This window comes from Hyperoodon ampullatus (assembly GCF_949752795.1).
Source record: "Hyperoodon ampullatus genome assembly, chromosome: 7".
NCBI classification, from domain to species: domain Eukaryota; kingdom Metazoa; phylum Chordata; class Mammalia; order Artiodactyla; family Ziphiidae; genus Hyperoodon; species Hyperoodon ampullatus.
The window spans coordinates 103,074,919-103,097,867 of NC_136920.1; the positions used below are offsets into that span (position 1 = coordinate 103,074,919).

General features: G+C 33.8%; 1 protein-coding gene across 1 annotated transcript in view; it reads left to right on the forward strand.

Annotated features, from left to right (window-relative positions):
- Positions 1-22,949, forward strand: part of ARHGAP20 (Rho GTPase activating protein 20) — a gene marked incomplete at both ends in the record, with an annotated part of 145,195 nt that overhangs the window by 14,762 nt on the left and 107,484 nt on the right. The window contains one exon of the mRNA XM_079708326.1: positions 3,312-3,394. Within this exon, the coding sequence (XP_079564452.1) occupies positions 3,312-3,394 (83 nt within the window). The remainder of the gene's footprint in view (positions 1-3,311; positions 3,395-22,949) is intronic.

Consider the following 22,949-nt stretch of genomic DNA (forward strand, 5'->3'; position numbering starts at 1 on the left):
AGCACTTGGGCATTCTGAAAAACCACACTGTGGATTACGATTTTTAAGCTAACAAAGAAACCTACACTCTTTTAAACCTATTTTCTGTTTCCTGTGAGGCAAAGGATCATAGTTTTCCCTGTCACTGAACAACTGGGAAATCTGTTGGTGCTGGTACAATATAAGTATAGCCTCAGTCTATCCTGACAAGTTTGTAGTATTGTACATTTAGAAAGGAATCGATAGTCTCCTTCTATTTCCATGTATTGTATTTCACACAGTTGTTATAAACAAAAAGAAAATCCAAGTCTTTATTGCCTGAGAACAGATTATTTGATAGATATGTGAATTTTTTTGAAGTCACCATTGGTTCTTTGTTTTGCTATACTTTTGAGCAAAAGAAAGAGATATGTATTTTGAATGAATTAATACCTAGGCTCCCATTATATTGACAACTCTTAAGACTTTTTATTACTTACAAGAGAAATGAATCCTACGAATTCTAAATTCATTTTGTATATAATGTTTATTTTCTAGCATATCCAGGGTGAATCTTTGGTAGACACTTAACATGAGAATATCAGAAGTAGAAGGAACCTAAGAGACTATGCAGTCCAAATTTTCTCATTTTCTAGGTACAAAAATGGAGGCCCAGAGGGGTGTCTGAATTGCCTTAGGCTGCATGTCTCATTAGTAGTGGTGTAAGTCTCAGTACAAACAATAGGACCTCAAATAAAAATAATATTTTGCCTGTAGTTTGACTGCATTCTCTGAATTTGAGTCTACTAGATGACGTAGATACACTCAGCATTTGACTTCTCACACATCTGCCAATTTTATAACTAAGAAAACACAATCTAATTACTATATACAAATATATACAAATGGTACTCTCCATTAGGTCTCCATGAAAAACTCCTATTTTAAAAGAACCTTTACAGAAGACAATTTGTCACTCTTCTTTAATTATCCATTCTCATGTTTAACAGCCATCACTCTCATAAAGATATCCTTGTATGGGAAGGTTTCAAATTTGGAGTCCATGGATCCCTCAAGAATCCATATTGGGGGTTTCTGAACCCCTTGAAGTTATGTTCATAATTTCATTCACAGCTTTTTTAAATATCTTGAGGGATTAACCTGGATTCTCAGTCTATAGTATAGCTGCATTTCTTTTCGCCTTATCTTCTTTGGAAGACCCTTGCTATCCTCTGTATTATAACTGCATTACTTTGGAGATTTACTGTTTCCAAATGAAGAATTTAAGATCATTTTAACTTGTCTTAGGGTTCTTTCTTTTTTTCACATTTTTGAATCATTTTTATGGCTGTCTTTTGAGCCCTTTCCAAATTCTTTGTAAACCCGAAAGCCAAGGAGCTCAGAATTAGAAATCATATGTTAATGAAGATCTTGTTTAGGCACCTGAATCTGCTGAGAGTAGTGTCAGAGGATTAGGAGCAGCAGAAGTAAGACTGCTGAGATAGGTCCAGGAATGTGGCCCCTGCTCAGGTAGGCTAGGCAGACCCTCAAGGTCAAAACGGATCGAGGGTAAGGGGCCCAGGTCAAGCTTAAAAGATTGGGCACATTTCAAAGTTCAAAGCATAGTAAATAGATCCTGAGTAAAGGGATTCAGGATAAGGAGTAGGAATCAAACCTAGACCTGAAGGTGAAACAGAATCCTGCAGAAAATCTGCATAGGAACAAACTGCTACCTTTCTAAGTAAAATCAACTTAATCTTCCAGAATTGAGACTCTTCATATGGGAACAGGCCGCTGGACTTTGCAATACAAATACTTGTCTCCTAGATTTCCCTTCACCCTGCAACCTCTACATTCACACTGGCCTCAGGATGTTAGATTCCTGAGAGTTGGGTTCCCAGGAGATGTGACTAATGGAAAACAGTAGGATAGGGCTTATGAGCTATAATATATAAAGTAGTTTATCAAAATCACTGGAGTTCAGAGGGATTACAGATTCTTCTGGGAATCTGATGAAAACTGTGGACTTTCTCTTCAGAAGGAAGGCACCAAATACTATCATGTGAAAATTTTTATACAATTTAACCTGCCCTGAAACTGATTCATGGTTAATAACTCCTGATTGAGAAGTATGGTGTTCTATATTTCTTACCCATTTGTTTCCTGTTCTTTATTAATGTTTTACATAATTGTTTCTGTTGCTGTCTGAGGTATACTGAGGAGGTTTGGGCATTTAGTTTTCACATGTGAGCCAAAAGATTAATGGAGGGAACAGCAACACTGAGGCCATGGCACTGCTGACAACAATAATGGGAGAGATCCATGGGGGCATGGTGAAATTGGGGGAAAAGAATTGTGCCAAAGGAGTCTAGTATCCCCTTCTCACTAGATGATTTTTCTTCTCTTCCTTAGGATGATCTAGATTTTATTAAGAAGCAGTTCCTAGGCCCTCAGGCAGTGGGTGAAACTTCTGGTCATGAAAGGGTGAGAGGGTAGAGCAGGAAGAACGCTTTGGTGACACAGCCTGAACTTCACTCATGGCTATTTGTGACTGTATTGTAAATTTTCACATTTATATCCAGTGGCAGTTCCTCTGACTCTATCTAGAGGTGTTAAATCTGCAAGATTGAAAATTTAGAGAGTAATTATCAGGTTAACTCAAGTTAAATAAAACCTCACCACAAATTTTAGGTCCTGTAGAACAGAGTACCTGAATTATCCAATTAATCCTATATTTATATACCACTTAGAAAAGAAAAAAAAATCTTTTTTTTTTAAAGTTACAGCAAAAAAAAAAAAAATCTCCTTGGAAAAGCAGATTCCCCAATGTGTAAATGTTTAAATTTAAATGTCTATTAAATGTGTAAGAAATCTAGTCTCCATCTTGTGCTTTAACTACTTCTCTTCTCTGTTTACTTGATCTCTTCAAATTCTGTCTGTCCCTGAAGCCCAGTTTGGGGCCTACCCTACCAATGAAATAGATCTAGTAGAACCTACTCTGATAACGTTTTAGAGTATAAATTAGATAATCCAGTCCTGCCTTTGGCATAGGGCCTGGCATATAATAAGCAGTAAAGCTGCAGTTGATGATAATGGTTATGAGCTGTTTTCCCAAATACTCTAGTCACCATTTAACCACCTTGTTCTCTGACCATAAAAAATACTTACTGCCTGTACCACTTTTTGACACTTACTATCTTAGTTTAGATGTTATTATTTATTTCCAGAATAAGATTGCAAACTCCTTGATAGGTAAGGGTAGGCAATACAAAACTTGCTGAGTTGGATTGAAAATTGGCATTTACTTGCTTTACAAGCCATATGGTCTTCATTGTGATCTTTTTCCTCTACAGAAAATGAAAACACTAGCAGAAAGGAGGAGGAGTGCTCCATCTCTTATCCTGGATAAAGCCCTGCAAAAACGACCTAGTACCAAGTAAGTGAAAATCTTTGTATTTGGTATGTGTTTCATTTCTTTTACCTGTGGGGTTTGTTTGCTTTTTATCAAGACCAGAATTCTCTGTTAAATAATAGAAAATATGACTTCTAAGTTTATTTAATAAGGCCTATTCTTTATGTGAAACTTAAAGCCTTTTAAGAGCTGGTGATCAGTTGCTTTAAAACTGATTCAGAAGTGAATCTTACATCACATGGTACAAAAACATGCATGTTCCACACATTGTTAAAGTTTATTTATGGAAACAATTAGAAATCAGTATACTAAAGATAAGTTATTTTAACCACTATACATGTTCGGTTATGCACAAACTTTTGCTTACTTTTTGTCATAAGGTGATGCCTGTGTATAGGTAAAAGGCAAGTTTTTACCAATTTTAGATATGAAGAAAGAAAGATTAAGATTATTAAAAAATTGAGTGTTGATTTCTTTTAGGCATTATTGATTAGATTAATTAGTGATTAATTCATGAAATTTAAAGTGGAAAAACAGGCTGTGGACATCTTAAGAGAGCCTTTCATAAAAGTTAGAAATTGAATGGCTATTCAATCATTAATTTACTCAATAATTTTTAATGGCATTTTAACTCAGAGGCATTTTATGTTCAAAGAAAACCTGTGATGATTTTCCTCTAATACGTGAATCCTTTCATGTAAAGTGAACTCCTTAGCACTTTTTTAAAAGTGAGGGTATATCTGATATTTCTATGAATGGTGTGCTAATTTAACATAAAATCTATGTGAAGGCATGGAATATTTTTTCAGTGTCCAAAATAAATTACATAGCCAAATCCAAAAGAGTGAAACTTTCAAAATACTTAAGTCCCTCCCCTCAGTACTCAGCAAGTTCTCAGACTCAGGCAGCTCCCCCAGCTGCCCACAAATGACACACACTTTAGTCATTGGGTTGATCAGAAAATGTAAATTACTTTTAATAGATGCCTAATCAAAATTTAATTAGGAAGATATTCTCTGCCAAATGAGTAATACAGTAATATACTTCAGTGCCATATATAAATGACTTTTAGATTGTTTACATTAGTATATCTTTGCATTCATGTGGATAAGAAAAGAATGGTTATATCTTCACAGTTTGAACTTGATTACCTAGAAAACTCAGGAGAAATTATTTTTTAGGGGAGGTAGACAGAGGAGGCAGAATTGTCTTTAATTCTACTGTATATGTAAAAATAGCTTTATTATTCACTTTTTTAAAAACAGGTGAACAGTTTTAGGTAACATTTTTTATTGGAAGTTCCTGGGATGAACATGTGTTAAGCTTTTTAATTAAAAGTAGCCCTTATTTATATCAGAGAAGCTTTAGCCCCAAATCAGGGGTCAAATAGTGGCCCACTCACCCGCTAACCCAGGGTGAGGATTTACAACTGTATGCATGTAGGTACTGAAAGTTCATATAGACCATTGGTTCTCAACAGGGTAGTACTAACCTCCAGGGGGCATTTTGGAATTTTGTGAAGCAAAATGATTTAGGGGCAGTCGCCAGAGATGCTAGACATCACATAATGCACAGGACATCCTACACAACAGTTTTGTGGCTCCTGCATAGTTTTTGAATGTCCAGTGTATGGAATACTTGTGAAGAGGGGGGAAAAACTTTATATAATTATCTATGCCTATAACTATGTTTTATATACAAAGTATTTTATATCCTTTTATGTAGATTTAATAAACACTAAAGTTTCCAGAAATGTAGCTACCTTGCATACCAAGAGATAATTGCACTTTGTATTGTTTGGAATCATTTCAGAAAATCACTTGGCTTTACTTCATTTTCTCGTACTTGTGGCATGGAATAGTTTCTTATCATCCTACTTATCTTAAATCTAAATATATTCATTATAAGTAGGTGTAAGCATCTGACTACTTTATTGTCTTTTAATATAGTCATGAATGAGCATATACATATTGAAATACATAATTTATTATTAATTACTTTCATTTCCCTTTATATTACTATAGTGTAATTTTGAAATTCTGTTAAATATCTGTGAATTTTGTTTCAGGATAGAAAAGGAGGAATTGGAATAAATGTATATTCATTTGTCCTTTATATAACAAAGGGACATTGGATCTAGGATTGAGAATGACTGATAGAGATTAAGTGCCAGGTTAGGGAAAAAGCTAACACTTACTTGACTTACTGGGGTTGTTTTGAGTTAGAGAACCAATATGATAATATACAACCATATCCTTCTCCACTTCTGCCTCCCCATCACCTCTGCAATAATTGGTGCTTACATTAGAGTCAGTTTCCCAAATTCCTGCCTAAGAAATAGGGAAATATGATGGTTTTTTGGCAAAATAAAAAAGGAAAAAAGTATATTTAAGTTGAAGATGGGTATGTTTTAATCTTCAGTTTATTTCCTGTGAGTTTCTCCAGGTCAGTAGTGTGAGTGCATAGTGCAGGGGAACAGGACCTTCACCTATCTTTTAGAAATAATGCTTTTATGCTATGTAGTATTGGGTGGTTAATGTGTGTACCAAAAAAAAAAAAAAAAAAAAGCTATTGGGTGTTGAATGTGTACAAAATATTTGTAAGTAGTATAATCTCAGGATTGGAATGAACCTTAAACATCATCTAGTCTGGTGGTTTCCGTAGCTATTAAAGTCAGTATTCTGCAGAGGGACCCAGGCATCTACATATTTTTCAAAACCTCTTCATAGTTTATTCTGATACACTCTTGGTAGAGAACCACTATGACAGTCTACAAAAGAATCCTTTCATAAAAGAATGCTTTTAAAAAGGGAATACTGAACCAAAATTTTAAGGAAATATAGAATTATAATATGTATTTCTTATAAAACAGTGTAGACATTATAAAACCAAAAGCAAAGTCCCCATCCATCCCCAGGGGTAACCATGATTAATCATTTGTATGTCCTTCTAAACCTTGACTATGCAAGTGTGATTAGAATTTTTATTTGCTTTCTGTAATGTTTAAATTCTCACTTTAATATAGATAAATAGTTATCTGCATTTTCAAGTCTTGCAGTTTTTTTAAAAAATTAGAGATCAAATCCTATTACAACAACCATTCAAGAAAGTCTTTGAATTTTGACCATCTTTATATAATGTACACTCCTGAAAAGTTACATCAATCAGTTAATGAACTTGCTATTTTAAAGAAACTTTGTAGTGAATTGTTTTATAAAGTAAATCACTTCTTTTTTCAAGTTGTTAAAAATAACTCAAATTTTCATAATTTGAATTTTGCTTTTCTATAATTTATACCCAGGAACCAAGGAAAATTTCTGAAATCTAAGCTGAGCACAGCTTTTTGAAGTAGAACTTTATGCAACAAAATTCGAGTACCTAAAAAGAATCTTTACTATCTCTTTGCATGTAATATCATGGGAGCTAACATATAAAAGATTTGTACACAGTGTGTGGACAGACAGCAAAGAAATTGAGTGTTTTATTTATTAACATTGCATATTTCTTGAGTTAAATAAAGCCATCATAACGTTTCATATTTCTTGAGTTAAACCTATATTTGATTTTGGCTTTGCAGTAGAATGTTATTTCTACTGTTGCCCCCTAGTTAAGGTGTTATTTATTAATTAATGACTTGTAGGTGATAAAGCTTTTGTCCAAAGTTTAGCAAACATCCACAGAGGATTTAATGGAATCCTTTCTTTTAACAGCTGTTGCATCTCAATTTTTATTGAATTTAATTAACAAGAGCTAGGTTTAAAAGAGGAGGAAATAGGTTAAGCGGTGACTTAAATGTGTTTATGTGTTAAACACAGTTTTACCTCCAAAATACTTTGCTCAACCCATCGAGTTCATAAGGAAGGGGCAATTTAGAGATTTTAACTTTTTTGGGGGGGGTTATCTGGACACCATTGATCAGCTGGAGGTGATTCCTCTAAGTAATTATTATATTAGCTGGTATAGCAGATGACATGTATCTTTCACACTAAGAAGGTTAGTGGTTTTCCAACATGGCTGCACTCAGTTGTTTTTACTCTCAAACACAATAGTGTTCAGTTCTGTGTTTAAGGATGACCTCATCTCATGTAATAGCCATCCTCCTGGTAAGACTCTGGGCACCTATATTAGAGGGCTTAGTTTCCTTAAAAGTAAAATGAGATTATTGAAGTTATTATCTGTTAAACCCTTCTACTTCTAGTTCTATTGCTATATAATTATGATTTGTTGAAATTCAATACTTCCTACACTTACTCTGAATTCTAAATCATTCTTAATTACTTGCAGTTTCCTAAACACAGTATACTGTCTAGCATTGTCTCAAATGTCACTTCCTTCAGGAACTCCTCTAAGCCTTTGTAAATAACATTCGTGCTCCTATAGCACCTTGTATATCTTGAACCACAGCACTCATCCCACTGCACTGGCATCACAGTTTATGTCAGGTTCCCATTAATGTCCCTGACATTTTTTAATAAAATAATGCTTTATAAATAATATCTGGTGTTCAATTATTATTTGTTGGATGAATCGGTGAATGCGCGAGTGACTCCATTTCCAAACTACAATAGGAATTTAATAAGTTAGCACAGTAGTTTCTGACTTTCCTGCCCTCCTTTGAGTAGCCAATACATAAAAGACCTTCCTTGCTCATTGGTATTATTTGTGAAATTCTGGCTAGGGAAAAAGGAAGATTACTTTTAACAAAATGATTCTGAATTATTGTTAAGAAGTTATTTCATGCAGCAGAATACCACAAGAACTCATGTATGTGGTCTGTAAATACCACATATAGTGGCATTCTTGTGGTACTTCTTCATCGTTTACTTAGGGATAAATTCATCATACAAACTTTTCTTCCAGAAATTCACTTGTTTTGATGTGGTATTCAGCCCCACCTTGTAGAAAAATACACAAAAATATACCCACTTTTGTTTTAAGTTACAGTGTTAGCATTTTCAAGTTAGTATTCACCCATCTCCATCCTTACCTCCAAATCAATTTATTGTGGGTGTGCTGCTTGAAAGACTTTGTAGTGGGTACTTTACATATATTACGTTTTAAATCTCTGCTTGTTGCTGCTGAGAGGAGAGAAAGGCAATGCCAAGGAAGTGTTGTGGTGCAGCAGGAAGTGCTTTGGGCTTTGGCTGCATTCTAATGCTGCCTCTCCATCCTGATTTTCTGTGTGACCTCAGGTAAATTACCTAATCTCTGAGTCTCAGGGTCTTCCTCTGTAAAATATGAATCTAATGCTTTCATAGAATATGAAATGAGAAAATAAGTGAAGATGTTTAAAAGATTGACTTAGTTATTATTAGTCGCCTCTTTCCTTCCCTTAGATATATTTCATTTTCAAGCTTTAAACCTCCTGAATTATCCAGTACCATTTGTTAATGAAAAGCACCTACTTTATTATCACAGCATTGTATGACTAGAAACGAATCATTGAGCCTGGCTCATTATATAGCAGAAATTGAGTCAAAGACTTGCCCTAGGTCACACAATTGATTAACATTAGAGATAGGAATGGAAATCCAGGTCTCTGATCTTGATGGAATATTCTTTGCATTACACAAACAAAAGGAATATGATATAGTATCTAAGAGCATGGATTCTGGAGCCAAACTGCCAGGTTTGAATCCCAGTACTGCCCCTTACCAGTCATGTGATCTTGGGTAGGTGTTTAAACCAGGGATAATAATAAACCCTACCTCATAAGGTTGTAAGAAAGACTAAATGGGTATTATATATGTAAAGCTTTTAATGTAGTCTCTAGCACATAATCAGTGCTTTTATATTTGAAGTCTATGTTGTTGTTGTAGTGGTAATAGTAGTAGTAGTAGTAGTAGTAGTGGAAGCATTAATAAAGAAATAGAAGTTCATATTATCCTGGTAAAAAGACTCTTTGAGGACCATAATAGATGGAAAATTTTAAAAGATGAAAGATGCAATCTGGAAGCCAGCTAGACTCTAGTATTAAATTCATTTTAGCAAGATAATTATATTTCTAGGCCTGGCCTGAAGCAATATTAGCTCAGAATATTTGGGATTTATTCCTGGTAGACCCTGACAATTCTTGAGGTCTCCCTAAGCAAAAATTCAAAGTATACCTAGGATGATTCCGCGAAATAAGGGCTTGAGACATGGAGGATTGACCTGCTTTGCTTGGCCACTTGAGATGAAGGGGCCCCAGGAGCATCATATGTGCCAAAGCTATGAATCAAGATTAGACACATATAGAATTAGCTAGTTTGGGGTAAGGATACTAGGGTGAGAGAGTCGAAGCAGAAGCCATTTGAGACTCGGAAAACAGCTGTTTGCTAACTGACTTCGTCCTTTTGGTCAGTTCACTCCTGTTATGTATGACTCTACACACACACACACTCACTCACTCACTCACTCACTCACTCACTCATATACACGCTAACATCGTCCTACTCAGAATGTCCCACACTGTGTTCTGCAAATTCCTCATTATTCCATTTCCTTTTTCTCTGTCATGTTAGCATCTAACATCTAATTAGTCTAAAGTGGATGATAACTTGCTATACTTTCAAATGCAAGGAGAACATTTATACTGTGGAGTAGTTTACTGAGGATTGTGGTCAAATCTACTTTCATAAGAGAATGAAAACCTGCTTCTACCTGTGATAAGTGTAAACTTGACAGATATGGTCATTGAAATGAACTGAATGATCTCATAAAGGCCACCCTCATGCTGAGACTCTAATATAGTTATGGTAACTGTTTGATAGAATTTAAAGGAAAAGTCAATTTAAAAGGGAAGTTACTAGACTTTCCTTTGGAATTCTATAAACCTTCTGTACCTAGATACAATTTTTTGATATGAGACTTTTAAATAAAATTTTAAATTTTAGAGGAATTTTAAAAAATCTTTAAGGCCTTTTCAAAATTACAATAAACTATACTGTTATATTACCTTAGATAAAAACCTGTATTCAGGTGTTTTTTTTAAGAAAAAAACACTATTCATTGTGCTGCCTTGCATTACATGACAGTTGGCTGTAAATAAGGCCTATTCCTACAGTTTTGGACAATGTGTTCTGAGGTTTTAGGACCTGTAGATGATTCAAGGTATGGGATAAGCAGAACACCAAGTAGAAATTTAATACACGAAGATTACCAGCAGTATACAGGGTCCCTTCTTTCCTTGCTAGGAACATTTTCCAAAGTAAAAATCAGATGTAAAGGAAAGAGATGGAAGCAATTGCTTTGTAAAGTGGCGAAGTTGGCAAATTTTTACCGAAATGGAATTCATTGCTTTGTTAAGCAAAAGGTTTCCCAGGCCCACATATCACTTTATTCTCTTCAAACTACTTTTCTTGTTTGTTTGTTTTGCGGTACGCGGGCCTCTCACTATTGTGGCCTCTCTTGTTGCGGAGCACAGGCTCTGGACGCGCAGGCTCAGCAGCCATGGCTCACAGGCCTAGACGCTCCGCGGCATGTGGGATCTTCTGGACCGGGGCATGAACCCGTGTCCCCTGCGTCGGCAGGCGGACTCTCAACCACTGTGCCACCAGGGAAGCCCCAAACTACTTTTCACATTCTTTAAAAATGATCAAATACATCTGTTCCTGGTGTAGTATGCTATTTTCCTATCGTATGATTCTGGGAGGAAATCTTTAGAAGATGTAAGTCTCTCCACATTCTAGTGAGCTTTGACAGGGTCAAATTAATTTATTTCTGCACTTGCAAAACAGTACATCTGTTTAATTTCTTTATTCCAACTATAACCTAATTTGTTAATTGCAGTTATGATTCAGTTTTATCTTTCATTTTGGCACCAGGAAAGCACTGTCTCATTAGTGAATGTTTATTCACTTTTCCTCATCCCTCTCCATGGGGTTAGCAGGATGTCCTAAGACATCCTTACTATACTGGGCTAAATACTGCCTTACCGTGTACATCTTGAAAGATTTCTCAGAGGAGCTTTGGAATTTCATGATTGACTTTCCTTCAAAACCTTTAAAAAAGCAGAAGAATAATTGTTAGTATTATTGAGAACCTTCCTACTATTATGGTTAAGAAAGTATGGACTATGGAGCCATTCTTCCTGGGTTTGAATCTGGCCCTCCTTATTACCAAGCATGAGAACTTTGGCAAGTTTCATAACCTCTTCAGGCCTCGCTTTTCTCATCTGTAAAATGGGGATAACCTCATAGGGGATTAAGGGAGTTAAAATTGTAATATATCTGGCACATTTTAAGCATTATATAAGTTTTTTGTTAAATAAAATTATTAAAAATATATAAATCCTTGTGCTGCCATGTCACATAATGTCTAATTCTCTTAGTGTTCCAGGTATAGGTTTTTCTTCTACTTGACTACCTGCATTTTGAGTGAAGGGACCATGTTTTCTGCTCTTATATCTGCATGTTTAGTGCTAGGTATAGAACAGATATTCTATAAATATTAGCTGAGCTGAATGAGTGATTCTTCCCCTAGCTAAGTAAGTCAACTTTCAGTTGGAGTAGAAAGAAGGATAAGAGTCCACTGCTGCCTGAGAAAGTGACACAGCCAGCATCGAAAAGCTACACAAAGAAATGCCACTTCTGGAGTGACCAGCAGTTTAATGTTTGTTGATTTAATGCTCACATGTTTAACATCTCAGCTGTATAATGAGTCACTGCCATTGATTCTCTGATGCATAGCTCCTGGTGTAATGAGAAGACACAGGGAATGGATTCTAGTTTCTGCTCTATCACTAATGACCCTGGTGGAGTCACCTAGCCTTTCTTCAACCAGGACTCTTTCCTTACCTGTCAGTGGTGGGAGGAGGGGGAGGGTGCAGTTGACTAAATCCTTTATATACTTTCTCCACCAGCCCCCAACTGTACAATTTTTGTTCCTTTAGGCTAACCATAGCTCAGTCACAAGGAGAATGGAAAATGGTATGAATGCTTCTTACAAATCCTTTTATCACAACTCTTAAAACATCTCCAAGTGTGTGTCTGTCACACTACTAAGAAATGAGTACCCTCCTTATGCTCTTTTAGTGCAGAGGTCAAGCATTTGCTTATGTGGGATCTTTGGTCAGTTTATTGTCATAATGTCATTTTGGTAGCCAGTCTCCATAATGGCCCCAATGATTCCTACCTCCTGGAATTCACATACTTGTCCAGTCCTCCCACACACATTGTATCTGAATTGATCTCTGTAACCAATAGGATATTGCAAAAATGATGATTTATCACTTCTGAGATTAGGTTATAAAAGACCAGCCTTCTGTCTCGATTGCTCTCACGCTTTCTCCATCTCTGTAATCATTTTCTCTGGGGGAAGCAATGTCCTAAGTAGCCGTCTACAGAGAGGCCTATAATGGGAGGAACTGAAGCCTCCAACCAACAGTCACGTGAATAACCTTGCAAGTAGATTTTCAAATCCCAGTCAAGTCTTCAGAGATTGCAACCCTAGCTTGACTGCAACCTTGTAAGAAACCTGAGCCAGACTCACCCAGCTAAGCTACTCCCTGGTTCCTGACCCTTAGAAACTGTGTGGGATAATAAATGTTTGTTGTTTTAAGTGGCTATGTTTTGGGGTAATTTGTTATGTAGCAAGTGATAACCAATACAATCGTCTTCAAGTCATGAAACTAGCTTTCTAGAATGCTTCTCCTATATATCTTTTATGTATTCTTACTGCTAGAAGTGGAAAGATGGAAACAGATACTGTTCCCATTTATAAATGAAAACGCTCATTCCCCAGATCATGAAATTTGTTGGAAAAGGGGCCAGTTGACATTCTTTCTTTAAACAGCTTTATTGAGATACAGTTCATACCATTTAATTCACCCATTTAAAGTGTACAGTTCAGTGGTTTTTAGTATATTCACAGAGTTGTGCAGCCATCACAACTTTTAAAGCATTTTCATCCCTCCTAAAATAAACCCCATAGCCATTAGCTGTCATTCTTCATTCTCTCCCATGTCCCTTCTTTCCCTATCTCTAGCTTTAAGCAGCCACTGACTTCCTTTCTGTCTCTATAGCTTTGCCTCTTCTGGGCATTTCATATAAATGCAGTCATGCGCTATGTGGTCTTTTGTAACTGGCTTCTTTCAGTTAGCATGATATTTTCAAGGTTCATCTATGTTGTAGTTTGTATCAATACTTCATTACTTTTCTTTGTTGTTAATATTTCATTATATGGATAGATACAACAGTTTTGTTTATTTGGTCATCAGTCGATGGACATTTGGGTTATTTTCACCTGTTGGCCATTATGAATAATGCTGCTGTGAACATTCATGTGCAAGTTTTTATGTTTCATTTCTCTTGCATACATCCAGGAGTGGAATTGTTGCATCATATGGTAACTCTATGTTTAGCTTTTGGAGGAGCCAAATATTTTCCAAGGTAGCTGCACCATTCCTACCAGCAATATATGATGGTTCTGACTTCTCCACATCCTTACCAATCCTTGTTATTTTTCGTCTTTTTACCTATAGTCATCTTGGTGAGTGTGAAGAGGTATTGCGTGTGGTTTTCATTTTCATTTCCCTTATGACATTGAGCATCTTTCATGTGTTTATTTTCCATTTGCATATCTTTTGGGTGGGAAATTTCCATTTAAAACTTAGAGCATTTTAATTGGGTTATTTGTCTCTTTATTAGTGAGTTGTAAGAGTTCAATATTCTTAATATTATGTGTGCATATGCAAAGAAAATACAGGATTGTAGCATTAATTTGTAGCTTCCAAGGCTCCCAAAGCACTTGAGCCTGAAACATCTGGAAGATCAACCAAGTTTCAGTTGTCTAATTCATTTTGTATCTGTATAACTTTGGCTTGGTCTTTTTTTTTTTTTTTTTTTCCATTGAGACTAACCCTTCAGTTTTTGGAAAAAAAAAAATTTCTGTGAGGTGAATCCAAAATGGTCCTGTGGCAGGTTTCTGTGATGCATACTCTATAAATTAACATTAATTTAGGACATTTAATAATCCTAACTTTTTTGATAATTATGGTTTTCTAGAATAGCTGCTTTTTTGTTTATTTTCTACAAACACATGTTTTAATAATTATAAAGTTAATATACGTGTATTTTAGAAAATTTGGAAAATGCAGAGAGGTACAAATAAAATTTTGGTCTGCATTCCTAGATATCAACATTGACATGTTTTTCTGGCATTTGACTTCAAATTTTATGTATCTTATGACTGAATCATCAACATGATCATAAATAATGCTTTATACGGTAGAAACATTCCATACTTACCATATTTGCCTTATATATGTAAACATTGAAGTAGAAAGAGGAAAACAAAGCAGCTGCTTTAAGGCATGAAAGAAAGCTTCAAAGAAGTGATACAGTATATGCTGAGTTTTAATGGATGAGTAGGAGTTCTTTAGCATAGGAAATGGGTGACATAATATTCTAGCAATGAGAACTTAAGTTAGAGCTCAAAGTTTCCAGAAAGGAGTGGAGATGGGGCTAGTACAGTAAATAAGGATCAGACTGGGAACGACCTTTGTCAGGCTGAAGACTTTAGATTTCTGGGTATTAGGGAAATAATATAAAAAAATCAGTCAATTATGTGATTTAACTTGTGTTTTTGAAAGAAAGTGCTATCAAAGAATTGACTGGAAGAGAGAGATGGGCAAGGCAGGTAGAGAGACTATTTAAGAGACAGTTGAAAATAATTCAGGTAAATGATAATGAAGTACTTATACAGTGAAGAGGAAATTTTTAGAGACATTTAGGAATGAGAATCAGTAAGATTTGGATGTAAGGAAGTGAAAGGAGTTAAGAATGAAGTCTCTAGCTTTTGAATACTGGATAGATGGTTTTGAACATGGTAAATTTTGAGGTGTATGACAAAGTGTTAGTATTAGCAATACTGATAAAATGTATAATTTAAACTGAGTGCTTACCAGGTACCAAGTTCTTAGTTAAGTATTTTATGCATACATTTTGGGGTAATTTTTTTTCATTTTACAAGTAAGGATATTTAATCTTAGAAGTTTAAAATAATTTACTTTAGATCTCACAACTATTAAGTAATGGAGTTTAAATTTAAATCTACTTCTCTCTGACTTTAAAATTCATGATCTTACCCAATATATTATACTGCCTCAATAAAAGCGATTCAATTTTGAGAATTTCCTATCTCATAAGGTATATAAAGAACATTTCTAGAAGCTAAGTTTATAAATTTCATTGTAACTATTTTAATCTCATTGTAACCATTAGGTTCTGTCTGGTGTGGCAGATCAGAGATTATCACTTTAAATGAAAATTATAGAATGGTTCCGAAATTATTCTGCCACTTAGCAAACATTGATTTTTATCTAACTCATAGAGGCTAAAAATTCCTATAAATTACAAATTTATAAATTTGTAAAAATTATAAATTATGTTATTCTTTTTTTACTTAATGTTGGATATTTTCTAGTGTAAAGCAGGAAGTTGAAATGCTATATATTTTATTTTGTATTACTTGTTTTTGTTTTCATTTGGACTCTAATTTTTAATGTTAACTTGTTTATGGCTTGTACCAGAGAATATGGTTGTATGGTGTTTGATTTTTAAATTTTCTTTATGATTTGACACATAGATTTTTAGGAGTTTTACGTGTATGTTGAAAAGTATGTTACCAGTTATGTAAATCATCAATACCTTCCTAATATTTTGTCCTCATCTTCTGTCACCTGCTAAAAGAGGGATGAAATGTTTCCCACTTCAATTGTGAACTTATAAATTTCTTCTTGTTATTCTATTAGTTTATTGCTTTATGTATTTTGAACCTGTATTGTGAGGTCCGTAAAGCTCAGGTAGTTATATCTTTTTGGTATATTGTACCTTTTATCAAGTGGAAATATCTCTGTTTTGTCCTTTTTATTTCTTTTGGGTCTGTATTCTTTAGCTAAGTGAAATGTTTTTGAGATTCATCATTGTTACATTTATTAGAAGTTTGTTCCATTTTCTTGTCAAGTAGTATTCCATTGTATGGATATACCACAGTTAGCTTATTCACTCATGTGTTGATGGACATTTGAGTTGTTTGCAGTTTGGAGCTATTATGAAGAAAGCTTCTATGAACGTTTGTGTGTAGGTCTTTATGTGGGCATATGTTTTCACTCTGTTGGGTAAATACCTAAGAGTTGAATTACTGAATCATATAGTGTTTGTCTAACTTTAAATTGCCAGACTGTTTTCTATAGTGGTTGTACCATTTTACATACCTGTCAGTAATGTATGAGACTTTGAGTTGCTCACCTCTTTCCCAAAACTTACTAAATGACAGTTAAAAATATCTTTGGTCTTTCTAGTGGGTGTGTTGTTGGTATCTCATTATGGTTTACATTTGCATTTTCCTGAAGACTAATAATATTGTGCATCATTTCATGTAATTATTGCCTATTCATATATTTTTCTTTGTGAACTGATCTGTTTAAATCTTTTGCTCATTTCTTTATTTATAAACCTAGAGAGTTGAAGGAGTTCTTTATATATTCTGGTTAAGTGTTTTGTCAAATATATATATGGTGAAAATATTTCCTCTAAATCTGTCGTTTCATTTTCTTAACATTGCTTTTTGAGGAGCAAGAAGTTTTTTATGATGCAGTCTAATTTTATGAAGTTTTTTTCTTGGTTTATACATTGTGTCTTATCTAAGAAATATTTGAATACTTGAAAGTCTCAAAGATAGTATCCTATGTTCTCTTCTCTTAAGCCTGTGATCAAGTTGGATTAAATTTTTGTATATAGTATATAAGGGTAGAGGTTTATTATTTTTCCTAATGGATATCCAGTTGTTGCCATACCAATGATTGAAGAGAGTTTCTTTTGCCAGTTGGATTGGGAAAAAGGATATGTTTTCATTCTGGAACCTTTGTCAAAAATCAATTTGCCATATATGTGTAAGTCTACTTAGACTTAATTTTGTTCCATCAATCTATATGTCTGTCCTTACCAGTATTATAGTATCTTGATTCCTGAGCTTTCTAACAGGTCTTTTATGATTTTTATTGATATTTTAACTCTTTTTATTACATGTTCCATTTGGTCATTGATAATATATAGAAATACAGTTGAGTTTTTGTTTATTGACCTTTAATCCCTTGATCTTATAAATTTACTTATTAGTTCTATTAGCTTTTTTAAAAGATTCTGTTAGCTTTAATGTAGACTTCTCAGGATATTCTGCATACACACTCATTTCCTATGTGAATAAAGACATTTTTACTTCTTCCATTCCAATCCGTTCAATTTTTTTAAAAATTTCCTTTCCTTGCCCTAATGTACTGGCTAAAACCTCTGGTATATTGTTGAACAGAAGTGGTGAGAGCAGACTTACTTTTTTGTTCCTCTTCTTAGTTAGGAGAATACTAAGTCTTTCATCATTAAGTTTGATATTAGCTAGCTACAGGGTCTTTTTGTAGATGTCCTTTATTAAATGGAGGAAGGTCCCTTTAATTCCCAGTTTTTGAGTGTTTTATCATAAATGAGTGTTGAATTTTGTCAAATGCTTTTCCTGCAACTTTGAAATGATCATATATTATGATTTCCTTCTTTTAGTCTTAATGAGGTGGACTACATTGATTTTTTTAAATGAACTTTTAATTTTAGAATATCTTTAGATTTACAGAAAAGTTATAAAAACATTACAACATTTCAGCATATCCTCCAACCAGTATACCCTATTGTTAACATCTTACAGTACTACAGTGCATTTGTCACAAATAATGAGTCACCATTAATACATTGTTATTAACTAAAGGCCATACATAATCAGATTTACTTAGTTTTTAATTAATGTCCTTTTTCTATTCTAGGATTTCATCCCAGATACCATATTAGATTTAGTCATTATATCTTCCTTAGGCTCCTCTAGACTGTGACAGTTTCTCAGACTTTTCTTGATTTTGATGACCTTGACAATTTTGAGGAGTATTGGTAGACAATTTTGAGGTATTTTGTAGAATGTTCTTCAATTTGGGTTTGTCTGGTATTTTCTTGTAGTTAGAAAGGGGCTATGGGTTTATAAAATATTTTCAGTCCATATGCATGAGGGATAGGGTCTGCAGTTTTCCTGTCTAGTTTGGGCATCAAGGTGATGGTGACCTCATAAAATGAGTTGAGAAGTGTTACCTCCTTCTTTGAAAGGGCATGTAAAGGAATGTCATTATTTCTTTCTAGAATGCTTAGAGTAGAATTTACTAGTAAAGTTACCTAGTATTTGAGTTTTCTTTCTAGGTTTTAAATTATGATTTTAACTTTTTAAATAGATGTAGAACTATTGGGGTATTTCATTCCTTCTTGAGTCAGTTTTGATGATTTGTTTCTTTCAAGGAGTGTGCCCATTTCATCCTAGTTGTCAACTTAATCACAACAAAGTTATGCATAATATTCTTTTATGTTTTTAATATCTGTAAGTACTGTAATGATATTCTTTCTTTCATTCTTGGTATTTGTAATTTCTAGATTCTTTTTTTTTCTTAGATTAGTCTAGCTAGAAACACATCAATTTTATTATCTTTTCAAAAAATCAGCTTTTGGTTCTATTGCTTTTCTCTGTTGTATGTTCACTTTCTATTTCACTGATTTTTTGCTTTTGTTTTTGTTTTTAAAGATTTATTAGAGTAAAATTATGTACAGTAAGGTACCCAAATTTAAAGTGTGCAGTTCACCCATTAAACCATCACTACAATCAAGATAATGAACAGTTCCATACCCTTCAAAAGTTTCCTTGTGTGCTTTTGTAATTCATTCTTTCCTGCTACCCTACCAACCTGTCCTCAGGCAATCAGTGATCTATCAATACTTGATGTCACTATTAGGTTAGTTGGCATTTCTGAGAATTTTATATAAATACTATGTTCCATTTTTATTGCTGACTAGTATTGCACTAGTATTGTGGTATGTGGGTATACCACAATTTATATATTCCTTTTACCTGCTGGTAGGGTTTTTTCCAGTCTTGTGATGAAAAATAAAGCTGCTTTATACATTCATGTACAAATATTTACGTGTACTTGTATTTCATAGTTTTTTTATTTCTTGGTAAGTATCAAGAAGTAGAATAGCTTGATTGTATGGTAGGCGTATTAAGAAACTGCTGAATTATTTTCCAAAGTGGTTGCACCATTTTATATTCCCACTAGGTTATGAAAGTTATCATTGCTCCACATTTTCACCAACATTTAGTATGGTCATTTTTTAAATGTTCAGCTGTTTTTGTATGTGCGTTATATCTCTATAGTTTTAATTTGTATTTCTCTGGTTACTAATAAATTTGAGTGTCTTTTCATGGGCTTATTTGGCATCTATATATTATCTTTGGTAAAGTGTCAGTTCAAATCTCTTGTTCTTTTTGTATTGGGTTGTTTGTCCTCATTGTTGAGTTTTATGTATTCTTTATAAATTCCAGATCTGTACTGCTTAGTATGTTAGTCAGTAACCAGTGGGAATTTACATTTAAATTAATTAAAATTAAATATTCAATACTATAAATTTGGTTCCCTAGTTACACTAGCCACATTTCAAGTGCTCATTTAGTCATATATGAATAGTAGCTACCTATTGGACAGTACAGATATAAAATAGTTCCATAATCTCAGAAAATCCTCTTGGCAGTGCAGTTCTAGATATAAGTTCCTTTTTGAGCATATGTTTTGTGAATATCTTCTCCTGGTATGTAGCTTGCCTTTTCATTATAATAACAGTCTTTCAAAGAGCCAAGTTTTAAATTTTAATGAAATTATCATTTTTTTCCTTTTATACATTTGTGCATTCTGTGTTCAATTAAAATATATTCTTTTTAGATCCAAGGTCAAGATTTCCTCCTATGTATTATTTTAGAATTTTTATAGTTTTAGATTTTATATTTAGGGCTGTGATCCATTTTGAGTTAATTTTTGTATGTCAGATGAGATCAGAGTTGATGTTTATTTTTTTGCATATGACCAACCAGTTGTTCCAGCACCATTTTTGAAAAGATTATCCTTTCCTCACTTACAGTCTTTGCACCAGTGTCAAATAATCATTTGGTTATGTAAATGTGTGCCTACTTCTGGATTCTATTCTGTTCTCATGATAGTATCACACTATCTTATTGTAGCTTTAAAATATGTTTTTAAATCAGGTTGTGCAAATCCTTCAACTGTTTTTCTTATTTTTCAAAATTGTTTTGATATTAGGTCCTATAAGCTTCCGTATAAATTTTTAAATCAGTTTAACAATTTCTTCAGTAACACTGCTGGGAATTTAATGATGATTGCATTTCATTGACATCAGTGTGGGTAAGACAGATGTTTTAGCAATATTGACTCTCCCCATCTGTGAACATGGTATCTGTTCATTTATTTCATCAGCTTTTATTTTCCTCAACAATATTTTACAATCTTCAGTATCTTGCACATATTTTGTCAAATTTATCCCTAGGTATTTTATATTGTTTGATGGTATTGTAAGTGGTACAGTTTTTAAATTTCAACTTCCAATTGTCATTGCTAATATATAAAAAAATCATTTATATAGATATATATATATATACATATATGAGAGAGAGATTGTATCTAGCAACCTTATTAAATTCACTATTAGTTCTAGTAGTATTTTTTGGTAGATTGATTAGGATTTTCTACATAAATAATCATATCATTTTACACTCAATGTCCCTTATGTTAATGAGGTTTCTCCATTTTGGCTGTTGGAAACATGAACTGTTTGCACCCCTCTGAATTCAGGGTATTGTTCTACCTGCCTTTTCCTGGTGATTATTTCCCCAGCCCCGGGTCCTTTCCTCACACATATACACTGATCAGTTCTCAGATGAAACCCTTTGCAGATCTCTAAGCTCTGTCTGTGGATAGCTCTTTCCTCATTGGTACTCTGAATTCTAGCTACTCTGGCCTCTTCAAATTCTCAACTCCGTCTCCTCAAGCTGGGCTGTATTTGGTTTCCTCTTCTCTGCATTGTGGAGTGGAATATCTCTCTAGGCAGCAATCTGGGACGATCTCAGGGCTCACTTCATTTGTTTCTCTTCTCTTAGGGAATCACTGTTCTGTGTTCCTGTTGTCCAGTGTCTGAAATGGTTGATTCCTTTTTTCTTTATCTTTTCTCTTCTCTTCCCTTCTCTTCTCTCTCTTTTATTGTTTGTTTGTTTGTTTAAACTATTCTAGGCTGATTGGGAACAGAAATCTCTGTTTTGATGACTTCTGCTCTTATCTTTATTATTTTCTTCCTTTCACTTATTTTCAATTTTATTTGTTCTTTTCCTAACTTCTTAAAATGGAAGCTCAGCTTATTGATTTTAAGCCTTTCGTCTTTCCTAAAATGAGAAATTTTTTCTAAGCACTGGTTTAGCTGCATTCCACAAATTTAGATATGTTGTGTTTTCATTCTCATTTAGTTCAAAATGTTTTTCTAATTTCCCTATGATTTCTTCTTATACCCATGGTTATTGTTTCGTGTTGTTTAATTTCCAAATATTTCAGGACTTTCCTGATGTCTTTCTGCTATTGATCCTAATTTAATTCTGTCGTAATTAGAAAACACACTCTGTATGATTTCTGCAACTTATCTATTAGGATTTTAAGTGGTATTGTACTGGGTTTATAGAGATCAATTAGAATAGAATTGATATCTTAACAATATTGAATCTTCCAATACATGTACCAGATATATTTCTACATTTATTTACACATTCTGTAATATCTATCAGCAGTGTTTTATAGTTTTCAGTGTACTAGTATTTTACATATTTTTTCATATTTGCCCCTAAATATTTCATATTTTAATGCTATTTGTAAACAGTATTTTTTATTTCTTTTTTCAAGTGTTTGTTGCCTGTGTGTAGAAATACAACTGATTTTTGTAGATTGTACATTGCCTATCCTGCAACCTTGCTAAACTCATTTATTAGTTTTAGTAGATTTTTGTTGATTCTGTTGAACTTTCTACAAAGACTACCATGCTGTCTATGAACAAGATAGTTGTACTTCTTCCTTCCAATCTAGATGCCTTTTATTTCCTTTTCTTGCATGATTTCTCTGGCCAAAACCTGCAGTACAATGTTGAAGACAAGTAGTGATGGTGGACATCTTTGTCTTATTCCTGATAATAAGAGGAGAGAGGAAATTATCTTCTGTTCCTAGATTGCTGACTTTTTATTGTGAATGAGTATTGAATTTTGTCAAATGCCTTTTCACCATCTATTTCAATGATCTTATGATTTTTTGTTTTTAATTTGTTAATATGTGAATTGTATTGAGTGATTTTAAAATGTTAAAGCAACTCTGCATTCGATAAACCCCACTTTGTCGTGATATAATAACCTTTGCATAATATAATAATATAATATCCTAAAACTACTGGTCTGTAGTTTTCTTTACTTGTAATGTCTTTATGTGGCTCAGGTATCAGGGTAATGCTAGTCTCTATGAATGAGTTGGGAAGTTCCTCCCCTTCAGTTTTCTGGAAGAGTTTGTGTAGGATTAGTATTCTTTCTTTCTTAAATTTTGGTAGAATTCACCTCTGAAGATGTCTGGGCCTGGAGTTTTGCTTTGTTTTGTTTGTTTGTTTTATGGGAAAGCTTTAACTACATTTTCAGTTTCTTTAATAGG